Source organism: Aegilops tauschii, chromosome 7 (genome assembly GCF_002575655.3).
Source record: "Aegilops tauschii subsp. strangulata cultivar AL8/78 chromosome 7, Aet v6.0, whole genome shotgun sequence".
Lineage (NCBI taxonomy): Eukaryota > Viridiplantae > Streptophyta > Magnoliopsida > Poales > Poaceae > Aegilops > Aegilops tauschii.
The window spans coordinates 504877711-504889814 of record NC_053041.3 but is presented as its reverse complement, the minus strand read 5'-3'; the positions used below and the strand labels follow the sequence as shown (position 1 = coordinate 504889814).

Below are 12104 nucleotides of genomic sequence, written 5' to 3'. Positions count from 1 at the left end.
CTAATCAAAAGGTTGTTGTATGCATTTGAAAGAAAGTTCGCGTGTTTTGAAGAAAAGGTTCACGAATTAAAAAATATATAGATTTTTAAGAATGTTTTCGAATTTGAAAAAAATCACGTAATAAAAAATATAAAAGGTTGAGAATTTGATAATATTTCATAATTTAAAAAAAGGAAAAAATAAAAAAACTTGAGAGAAAAAACAAAAAAAAGGAACAAAAACATATAGAAAAACGGCATAGAAAAACCGGACTGGGAGCTTCTCAAAACCGGCCTGGGAAGCTTCTGGAAGCTGGCCAAAACCGGAACAAGGCTGTCGTTCGAAAAACTCTTAACGGGTCAGCCAATTTGGATCGAACGCAGGGGAGGGTATGCGCCAGTTGGCGAAAACGCCTGTACTGGCGCTACATGCGCCATCAGGTTTCAGTTTTCATCCGGCGAGCCGCTGGCAAAGATGGGCTTTTAATATTTTTCTGGCCCATATCCGTTGCGTTCGCTGGCGTCGCAAGGAGACCTATCTCCTCTCCTCTCTGCTCTGGATTCCGGAAGCTGCGGGAGCGGCGGCGGACCTGTAATAACTGAATCCAAACACGGATCGACCTCCGGTACCGCGCAAGGTCTTGCCTCCTGATCACACGTAGTTTATATGCAGCAGGGCTAATAAATCGTTTCATCAGCTGGCCGAGCAAATCGTTCGTGGGGGCATCGCAGATTTTTGTACAGCGCCACGCCTCGATCCGCGATGGCCTTGCGGGTGTTGCTGAAGAAATCCTACTCCCAGCTGGCCGGATCTTTCTCGGTACGTATACTCCGCCCTTCAATCTTCGTCTTATTGCGCACGGAAAATTTCTTAAGCCCCGTTTGGATACAAATTGGTCTGTCTAGAGTTATTGCACACCTAAATAATTCAATCAAACAAGAAAGAAAAGGATAAAAGATAAAATAAATTATGCTTGCACGAATCTTGACATAAAATCAATGACATAGGACCTAGATGTGCTTTAGCAAAATTGAAATTAATTTTTAGAGTTGTATCTGAGAGCACCGCAGTTTCTGAAAAAAAAACCCATATTTTTACGCCACGCAACTCCCTGGCGAGGAAATGTGAGCCCTAGAATTTAGGATGGCGCACAATCGTAAAAAAAATATCCATTCTTGCGCCCTTGTTGTCCTCTTGGCCCTAGCTACCGTCTAGCTCGCCAGTAGACCGTTGCGCTGGATCACTTTGAGGTGTTTGGATCCAACGAAATACGATTACATAGTTAAACAAACCCAGAGTTTCCCCGTAACCATGGTAATTGGGGGGTATTAAAGCATCTACCTCTGACCTCATTTCTTTTTTAAACAGAGAATTGAGAAACATTCTGTTCGTTCCTACATGCCTTGTTGTTTTCCCTTTATGTGATCTGTTTTTTAGTGCCTTCTGATTCTTATGTATATGAAACTTCAGCTAGCCTTCACCTGTAAATTTTAATCTAGTATCTAGCGGATAGTTGCTTTATCCACAAGTAGATTAAAACAACATAAGTTGAAGGCTTGACACACATAGATATATAAATGTGGATTTGTAATACATGCGTTAACATGTGCTAAACCAAATTATGCATACTCCGACACAAAGTTATTGGATTTTTTTTTTTAATGATAGCCATGTGACATAATTCAAAACAAAGTCACTTGACATAAATTAAAAGGGTGTGTCTAGGAATCAGTCCACTGAGACTTCGCGAAGTCTCAGTCGAATGATGTCACCTAGAGATGATTTGGCCCGTTTTGCCTCCCTGGATAGTGGGTTCTAATTCCCCCGTTATAGGCTTCAGTTCTGGTCTTTTCTTTGTCTTTTTATTGGTTTGGGCTGTTTGTTTGTTTGTCTTTTTTGCTAAAATGAAAAAGAAAACTACAGCCTAGAAAGAGACAGCTAAAAACGCTATTCTGTACCTAAACGACGAGAATTCCTTCGGTTCCCTGTTTGTTTGTTTGTCTTGTTTGCATGCACAAGTCAGCTTGGTCTGTGTGTGCGCGCACTTTGGTTAGAGTTGGGTTCAATTAGTGAAAACAATCAGCTCCGTTCATCAGTTATAACAAAAACAGAGGCGCTCGGAACCTGACGGCGGCTACTTAAAAAAGTGATCACAAGCTACTTTGAAATTTTTCAGCCACTTCATTTCTTATTGGACACATTGAAAACTGGCCAAGAAAAAGGGGAACCCTCCATTTCGGAGCATCCAAAATTTGGGCTCCACTCGAGCAAAAACACAACACAGGCAGAACAAAAAAAAATCGTTGGCACCTTAGTCGCTACTTTGACATTTGGGCTACTCTCTTGCGTTGGGACATCTCTATGAATGGTAATTTTGGCACACATAGGTGAACCCTAGAGAGAAAATTGAGGTAGGGGTGCTGAATTTTGGCGCACAGACACGACGACGGGGATTGATTTACTTGGGCAAGTAGGTTCATTACATGCTCTGCAGGGCGCGAGTAGGCTGGAGTTGCACCGGTGTGCCCATGGATCTCGACACCGACGACCTGCGTCGCTGACACCTGAGGTATGGGCCCCATGTACGACCTTCTCTTGTCCTCCCCCCCCCTCTCTGTGTCTAAATTTAAACAGTGACGACTGGATATTTCTGGGAGAACGTTAGAAGTTGAGTATTGGGGCCACATTCCAGTGACTTGAGAGATCAGGGCCACACCGGTGCGATTTCCCGCTGTCCCTTCCAACAAAACAAAGTCTAGATACAGCGATGTTGAAAAGACATGCTGTTGCAGTCGAGGGGTGACACTTGCAGTTGCATGCCTAGTGTACGCATGCAACTGCACCCCGAGCAAATCAAAGTACAGTTCATCATATTGGAAGACATGCAATTGCAGTAAGGGACGGCGCTTGCAGTTGCAAGGCTAGTGTACACATGCAATTGCACCCCCTCTCCTGGTGCCCTCTGACAAAACAGAAGTCCAGTTCAACCATGTTGGAAGAGCCTCGCATGGCATCACATATCCAGGAGGTGGACATGCAACTGTGGGACTAAACGAGTTAGAAAACCCACCATCAGTGATTTGTGTGATGGCTTGATCAGGGATCTACATGAATTGTAGTCGGGTACTAACACTCGCAGTTGCGGGTCTAGTGGCAGACATGCAATTGCAGTCTACATGGCTCGCATGCAGTTGCAACTCAAGGAATGGGCATGCAATTGGCACACAACAAAAATAAAAATACATCCTTATTGTCACTCCGGCGGCGGTGACACACAAGACAAGCTATAACCCATATGAAAATGCAGCTCGGGGTGGACATGAATTGCAATTGGGTGCCGACGCTCACAATCGCGAGTCTTGTGGCAGACATGCAATTGCAGTCGACATGGCCCGCATGCAGTTGCAACTCAGGGAATGGGCATGCAATTGGCACCCAAAAAGAAAAAAAAAATAAAAATGCATCCTTGTCGTCACTCCGACGGCGGCACACAAGACAAGCTATAACACATATGAAAATGCAGCTCAGGGGTGGACATGAATTGCAGGTGGTTGCCAACACATGCAGTTGCGAGTCTAGTGGCAGACATGCAATTGCAGTCGACATGGCCCGCATGCAGTTGCAACTCAGGGAATGGGCATGCAACTGGCACCCAAAAAATGCATCCTTATCGTCACTCCGGCGGCGGCGGCACACAAGATAAGTTATAACCCATATAAAAAATTAAGCTCGGGGGTGGACATAAATTGCAGTCGGGTGTCAACACTTGTAGTTGTGAGTCTAGTGGCAAACATGCAATTGCAATCGACAAGGCCCGCATGAGGTTGCAACTCAGGGAATGGGCATACAACTGGCTCCCATTAAAATAAAAAATAAAAATGAATCCTAGTCGTCACTCCGGCAGCGGCGGCACACCAGACAAGCTATAACCCATATGAAAGTGCAGCCAGGGGTGGACATGAATTGCAGTCGGGTGACGACACTTGCAGTTGCGAGTCTAGTGACAAACATGCAATTGCAGTCGACATGGCCCGCATGCAGTTGCAACTCAGGGAATGGGCATGCAACTGGCACCAAAAAATGCATCCTTATCGTCACCCCGGCGGCGACACACAAGATAAGCTATAACCCATATGAAAAATTAAGCTCGGGGGTGGACATGAATTGCAGTCGGGTGTCGACACTTGCAGTTGCGAGTCTAGTGGCAGACATGCAATTGCAATCGACAAGGCCCGCATGCAGTTGCTACTCAGGGAATGGGCATACAAATGGCTCCCAAAAAATAAAAAATAAAAATGAATCTTAGTCGTCACTCCGCCGGCGGCGGCACACAAGACAAGCTATAACCCATATGAAAATGCAGCCAGGGATGGACATGAATTGCAGTCGGGTGCCGACACTTGCAATTGCGAGTCTAGTGACAAACATGCAATTGTAGGCAGTGGCTAAGCCACGTCTAGGCTGTGTAGTCACTTGACTACACAGCTATTTGGGCAAAACGTAATACATCAAGTATAAATCATGCAAAAAAACACAAAATTATTATATCAGACTACACAACTTTAAACTGACTACACATGATTTTATTCCTGGCACCACCACTGATTGCAGTCGACATGGCCCGCATGCAATTGCAACTTAGTGAATGGGCATGCAACTGACACCCAAAAAATAAAAAATAAAAAGCATCCTTGTCGTCACTCCGGCGGCGCCACACATGACAAGCTATAACCCAAATGAAAATGCAGCTCAGGGCTGGACATGAATTGCATTCGGATGCCAACCCTTGCAGTTGCGAGTCTAGTGGCAGATATGCAATTATAGTTGACATGGCCCGCATGAAGTTGCAACTCAGGGAATGGGAATGCAACTGGGCACCCAAAAAAATAAAAAATAAAAATGAATCCTTGTCGTTACTCTGACGTCGGTGGCACACACAAGACAAGCTATAGCCCATATGAAAATGCAGCTCAGGGTGTGGACGTGCAATTGGCGCTCCCTCTCTCTTGATTTTAGACGTGTTGCGACCCTTTCAATTGCAGTCGGCATGATTACGTGCAAATGTTGTGCAACAAAAAGATTAGTAAAAATGTTGAAAAATGTATATGCTCATTTATAGACTACTACAATAACAAAAACACACAGACTTTGTCTTCCACGTCTAGTTAAAAAAACTTGCATGTGGCCATGTGAGAGAGATGAACGAACTTGCATGTGGCTATGTGAGAGAGATGAACGGCCAGCAGGAGAAAATGGGATCACATTGCTCGCTCCTGTCCCAGCCTAGAAGAAAGCCCATGCAGCAAATACTAGCACCGGAAAAAAGCCCAGCCTAGAAGAAAGCCTAAAAAGAAGAAAAGGCAAAAAAAAAAAAAAAAGAAACAAAGAAAAAGCACACAACGCCCGTCACGGTCAGCCCATGGCGTATCCCTGTCCAACACAGACGAAAAGGCCGAAAGAAAGGAAAAGAAAAAGATAACGGGCCGGTCGCACCACTAGAACAGGCCGATACTCCAATACAAGACATCAGCGATCGTTTAAATCTGGAAACGATCCAACGAACGGGGGCATCGACTGAGACTTCGCTAAAACTCAGTCGACTGAGTTTTAGCGGTCCCCAAATTAAAAATGTACTGTACTTTGCTAAATGCTGCAAACTGCTAAACATCCTTGTTTTTTTTAATACTGCAAATTACTGTAGTACTCCCTCCGTAAAGAAATATAAGAGCGTTTAGATCACTACTTTAGTGATCTAAACGCTCTTAAAGAAATATAAGAGCGTTTAGATCACTACTTTAGTGATCTAAACGCTCTTATATTTCTTTACGGAGGGAGTATTTGTATACTGTGGTATTAGTGCCAACAGGTTATAATACTATGGTTTTGGGATACTGTTGTTTTTAAAACACTCTATATCCAAACACAACCTTAATTGTTATTGTTTCGTTCAGTCTATCTGTCAAACTGAATAAATAGCCCATGCTGCAGAAATCTCTGTTTCTTTTTTCCATGCGATATTAGCAAATTGATGAAATCTCCTCCATGCAATATTATGAAACTTATGAAATTTCCTTCCATGCTGGTTCCAGGAAGGCGGTGTTGCGTCTCTCAGTAATGCTCTTAGTGGAGGTCTCCATCCTAGACTGGCGATCCCCAATAACAATGGGCTCCATGGCTTTGTAAGTTGATAGATTACTTGCTTTATTTCTGTATGTTTTAGAAGACGTCGCCTAGGTTCAGTTCTAGGATTAACCCTCGCCTAGGTTCAGTTCTAGGATTAACCTGGTGCTTCTCACCTTCTGAAGTGAATGCTTGAGTCCTGCATAATTTGCAAAAGAAAGAAAAAATTAGCGGAACCTATAGTTATTTTTTCTTTCTAAAAAACTGTAATCTTGAACTTCAGAATTAATCTGATTTCTTGGTTCGGCAGTGGTATTTCCTTTCTCTTAGTTTGGGAAAAAAAATATTTACTTTAGGTGCATGTTCTGACTTCTTATCCTGTCTAATCCACACGCAGACAGCAAGGTACTTGAACACCTCTCCATGTCCTCGTGAGCTTGTTACAAGAAGCTGCTCAAGGACTGGTGTGAACTCAGTAAACATAAATCACATCATGAAGTCAGCATCTGTGCGTCCAGCTACAGGGGCTGGGCGAACTTTCTCTTCCAAGACGACCACCAGTGACGAACCTTCAATTGAATCACAGATCAAAGCGTAATTATCATCAATCATATGCAGTTATAATTTTGTAGGAAGTTGCTCGCTTCCTCAAAAGTTTTTTTTTCTTTCTGTCCTACAGGAATTGAGTCGCGTTTCGAAGGAAAATAAGGATTACTTCCAATGCATTTGTTGCTTTCGGCGTTCTGTATTGTGGCGCACTTATTCATAAACATTTAGATTAAGATTAAAGACGCTGGTGCCAGGGTTGTGGTGGAAGCGCTGAACCCTCGAACTCCAGATAGAGCAGAGCGGGATGGAGTCATTATAAAGGACATCAAAGTGTAAAATGGTGCTGGGTGTGCTTCTGCATTGTATATAGAGATGTCTAGTGGAGTTGCTCATTAGTTGGCTCAAATTGCTAGTAGGAGTTGCATTGTTAGTTCTTTATGTCTACACGATTGTGTTTTCTTTTGAGGGCACTCCTCTGTTAAACAGGGGGAGTACCCTTTATAGTGTTAACGCGGTTGTTCATAATGCGGTTGGTATTTGGTCTGATCAACTGTGGTTCTTTAGATGTTTGGGAAATTGGAGGACCAAGTGGTATTCATAATGTTAACAACCTCTGCCGGCGAGTCCGGTTCAAAGGTTGTTCTAGTCGATCACGCCAAGGTATAGAAAGTAAATTGACACATAGAAGTCAGCGGCTCTCCGAAGATGAAATAAGACCCTGTCTATAGTGTCATCGGAGGGCTGGTCCCCCCCAGCCGGCGGCGCCGGCTTCTGCGGCGCGGCGCTGGCAGGGGCCGACCTGCCATGCCTTTGCCGGTAGAAGAACATCGGTGGCATGTGGCGAGGTTCTACAAGATCGACATGAAACGCGCCATGGCGTTGCCAGGCAAGTGCGGCCTCACCATGCCCGCCAACTGCTGAGCTGATGGATGCATCACGGAATATATAATGGACTAAAATACCCAGAAATTACCTAGAATAAATGAATGAAACACGTGAAAGACCGTATCGTGCTTCCCTCGGTGTGCACTCTGCACTTTCATGAGCTGCATGGATCTGAATCACACTTGCGCATGGGAAAATTAATCAATGCAGAAGTGCTGGAATATTAGTTGGAACTACTTATAATACGTGTAAGAGCATCTCCAGCAGCAAATGATTTTTTTCAGTGTGGTACTGTTTCTAGCAGTTAACACAAAAAAAACTTTCTAGTTTAAAATGTGAGCTTTTTTTGAATTTAACATTTCTAAAAAATCCAAATAATTTTTGAAATTCTCAAACATTTTTAAAAAAAAATGAACATTTTTAAAACATATACTCCCTCAGCGACACTTATTATGGACCAGAGGGAGTAGATTATATGATGCTGAATGACTAAGCAGAAAAATAGTCATCACTAAAAACATTAGAACAGTGCACCACTGTAACAGTGGTTCACAAATTTAACTGCGTACTAGCATACTAGCATACATGTTTCAACATATTGTTAGGTAATACAATAAAACCGATAAGAGAGGCATTACTAAATTAGCATGTCATCTGGGTAATAACATCCTACGGAAAGAGTAAACTCGACTTCGCACCAAAAGTGAAACAGACAATTTCAAGCACGAAGTAGGTTGACGATAGGATAATGTTCTACTTCAATACATTCTTCTCTCAGGAAGGATTGGAGAGCCTGAGATCAATTGACTGCAGCTGCTCCCGGAGATGTTGGTTATCCTCCAGGAGCCGGTCATATTCAAGCAGCAAGCTTTCAGATTGCTTTTGAATAGCAAGTGCCTTGTCCTCAGCAACATGGACCTCCTCGGTCTTCTCTTGTACTTGCAGCTTCAGTTTCTTCATCTCCTCGTTCAGAGTGGCAACCTCTTCCTGGTATTTCGCTATCTCCTGAGATCTTCCATGTTTTCCTTCCTCTAACGTTTTGTTCTGCTTCGATACAGCCTCGACATTCTTCTTTAGCCCACGTAGTTCTCTGATATATTGGTGGAGTCGGTCAATAACTAGAGCAAGAAACAAAGTGTAACCTGAAAAAATCACTCAGAACATTAGCATAGCCACATAGGAGAACAGATAGCGTGAACACATGGTAAGTACCAAGTGGATTTATTTTGGTACAGTTAAGAATACATTATATTATCTATAAACCCGAATTCGCCTCCCCATGTCACTTGTCTAATGCAGTTAGTAGCTGCACTGACCTGAACGTATGTAACAACAAAATTGTGGCAATTCGCGCCCAAACCCCTGCCTCCCCACGTCACTCGTCTGACGAAGTTTGTAGTTGCAGCAATGAAACAGTTTCAGATTTGAACATAGGTAACATCACACGTTTGGGAAATGAGAAAATAAAGTACTCCCTCTGTAAAGAAATATAAGAGTGTTCAGATCACTATTTTAGTGGTCTAAACGCTCTTATATTTGTTTACGGAGGGAGTAACTTCTAACATGGAAGAAAATACAGTACTGAAGAAAGGTATTGGTATGGAAAAGGTAAACCTACTAATAACTCTTTTTGTTCTGTTTCATCAACACATACTACATCATAATAAACATACAATAGAAATCTAGAACATGATAAAAACTGATGTACGAGAACATAAACGAGTTAAGCAAACATGAAATAAAATCCCAGCATAGACTTAACTGGCAAGAGAAACCAAAATTAAGCATTTGAATGGCACTATAAACTCTATTGGACCAATTAGTTGCGCCAGAACTTAGGTATAAATCAAGGATGATATATAAGTCAAGACTCAAGAGAAGAGCTGTTTAATTTGGCCTGAATTTACAGGGCAGAAGAATAAAAAAATCCAAGCACCTAAATCTACTGAATGCAATAGTTGCAGGATTCATAACTTAACCTTAACTACAATTTTCAGAAAAAAAATTCAGTGGATTTGGGAAAAAACAATCCAGGGATTCCAGGCCGATAAGACAAACAATATCAAAGCCTAATGTTTAAGATCTCACATGGCTAGGATACTTGCACACGGAGCCTAGGTCTACATCAAAAGCTAGTTCATTCATACAAAACAGATGGAGGAATAAGTTTGCTACAGCCAACCAATTGGAAACTCTTGCTTGAACTTAGTTATGGGGATTCTTTAGAACAAGACAAAACATAAGTAAGCAGTGAGAATTTTCCATTTGTTCCCATGAACATATACGTGAATGCTTGCTAAGTTCCATAATAACCCCTATGGTTCATCCCTTTGGTCATATGGAACTTATTCCCCAACCTGAAACATACAAGAAATTTTGTGGTGAAAGAAACTGGCATACTGTAATCCAAAACCCACATCTCCATATCCTAATATCCATCTCAGATTGCAATTCCCATCACACCACCTTACTGTTTAACCCCTCGTGTCTTCTACCTACCAATTTCAGTTACTTGCATGTTGCAATTTGAACAAAGATCTGTATGAGATGGATCTGTACTGTACATCACCAAATCTCTATACCGTCTCATACAACGACGATACAAGCAAGACTAAAGCAGGCACATATACACGATTTCCAGTCAAAACACCGTAAGGGACCAAGAGGGATCACCAAGGACCTTACCCATGAGGGACGCCTCGAGGAGGTGGCGCGAGAAGAGGACCTGGTCGGTGGGAGAGAGGGCGGCGCCGCCTCCGGCCTCGGGGTCCCCGGCGCGGCCGCTGATCTCGGCCATGCTGTAGAGCGTGGAGGCGAGGAGCGTGATGACGACGCCGGCAACGGTCTTGACGGCGACGGGCGCCCGGCGGCCGCGCTTGAGGCGGTCGAGGCCCAGCATGGCGAGCTTCCGCAGCGGCGTCTTGAATAGCAGCACCGTCGCCACGGCCGCCTCGGCGACGAGCACCACGAACAGGAGCTGGATCATCGCCGCCGGCGTGCTGGGTGCCTCCCCGCGTTGGTTGGATTCCACGGGATGGAGGTCGAGGAGGAATTTGGGAATCTGGGGTTTCTGAGTAGGAGCGACCCAAACCTCCACCCGGGCCCCCTGATGTGGCTCTGCTGATGGTAGGGGAAAGTATCCGGTGCATCGGACGTCCGTAGCCCGTTTTAAAATGTTTAAAACTTTTTGAAAAAAATTAGCACATTCACACAACATTGTTCTATGTTGTCAAAAAAATTCAGCTCAAAATTTGAAACAATTCTTGAGGTACAAAAATCACAAAGTCAACACTGAATAGTACGCAACATAAGTTGGGCTTTAGATTTGGCCCATTATCACACCGATGTCAAATTTGTCATTTTGTATCTCTTGCGATGTTTTGAGTTTTGATTTGAATTTTTTTGATAACATAGACAGATGTTGTGTCAATATGCTACATTTTTTCTAGAATTTTTGAAACATTTTTGAACGCGCTACAGCGTCCGGTGCACCGGTATCACCACAAGCACCGGTGCACCAGATACTTTCCCCTGATGGTAGGACTGGGCACATCTCTTCAGCACTCATGTTCGGTTTTGTTTGTCTCAACAAAAAAAAAACTCATGTTTTGTTTTGTGGCGAGTAAAATGCATATTTAGTCCTTATTTTAAGACAGTTTATCGGTAATGAATTCCTTCCATTTCATATATCTCTTAGTTTTAGAAAATGAAAAGCAAATAGAAAAGGATGGGTGTAAAGCCTCCAACCGATTCTCCTTTCGAGATAGCTGTAAAGCCTCCACCCTGCAAAAGAAAAAGAATAGGTGTAAAGCCTCCGACCGATTCTCCTCTCAAGAACTTAAATGCAAAGATAAGGCCAAATCCCATACCGACTTCAACAACACGTTTGTTGTTGGTGTGTCCAAATCCCATGCTCCTATGTCGGGTTGATGGATATGTTAAAGTCTAATGCTCCTTCTAAGGTTGATAAAGGTAAAGCAATGGTCTAAGACCCCACTGCATCTAAGACCAAGTCTAAACAAAACTTGACCCAATAATGTTGGAATAATAATCCTTATTTGTGATAACCATGCATACTTTCCTGATCTATCTATGCTTTTCCTCATTTACGTTGTTCTTGCTTTCTGTTTCCTACTATTTAAAAGTTTTGATTTCGGAAGAGAGATATAAAGTGTCAATGGGCAATGTTCAGAACGAGCCCCTTATATGAACGGCTTCAATACGCCCCGGTACTTAAAAATATAGTCTAGATACAGTTGGACCACCTTTCTTGATTGCGTTGGCTCGATGAATAGTAGTTGATTGCTCCCCCATACTCCACTATGGGTGAGCCACTCTTTGCACATCTTCACAAATCCATTGTTACCACAATGGATGGCAAGCTTTAAGCATTTGATCTCTTCATGATGCTCCACTTGAACTTGCACACCGCAACCTAACCCCACAAAGAACTCTCACGAATACCACGGGTTAGCATACAGAGCGTAATGGACAATGCTTACCATACCATGGGATCACTTGATCCCTTGGTACATCTTGTACGCTTTGTGTGTTGATCACTTTGATTTACT

At 43.1% G+C, this 12104-nt stretch overlaps 2 protein-coding genes across 10 annotated transcripts; one reads left to right on the top strand and one right to left on the bottom strand.

Moving 5' to 3' along the window:
* Positions 1-416: 416 nt before the first annotated feature.
* LOC109780275 (uncharacterized) lies at positions 417-7173 on the top strand. Of its 9 annotated transcripts, none has more exons than XM_020338866.4 (6): positions 417-604; positions 677-798; positions 2474-2548; positions 6069-6158; positions 6497-6693; positions 6779-7173. In XM_020338866.4, exons 2-6 carry the CDS (start codon positions 742-744, stop codon positions 6783-6785), a joined length of 426 nt encoding a protein of 141 aa, XP_020194455.1. In that variant the 5' UTR covers positions 417-604; positions 677-741; the 3' UTR covers positions 6786-7173. The 9 variants fall into 9 exon arrangements, with proteins under 9 accessions (XP_020194455.1, XP_020194458.1, XP_020194456.1 ...); XM_020338867.4 differs by having other exon boundaries at positions 471-570; positions 655-798; XM_020338865.4 differs by having other exon boundaries at positions 483-616.
* Positions 7174-8053: 880 nt separating this feature from the next.
* LOC109780274 (uncharacterized) lies at positions 8054-10670 on the bottom strand. Its single transcript, XM_020338864.4, has 2 exons — positions 10219-10670; positions 8054-8675 (listed from the first exon to the last, which is right to left on the bottom strand). Exons 1-2 carry the CDS (start codon positions 10517-10519, stop codon positions 8308-8310), a joined length of 669 nt encoding a protein of 222 aa, XP_020194453.1. The 5' UTR covers positions 10520-10670; the 3' UTR covers positions 8054-8307.
* Between the last annotated feature and the right edge of the window lie 1434 nt (positions 10671-12104).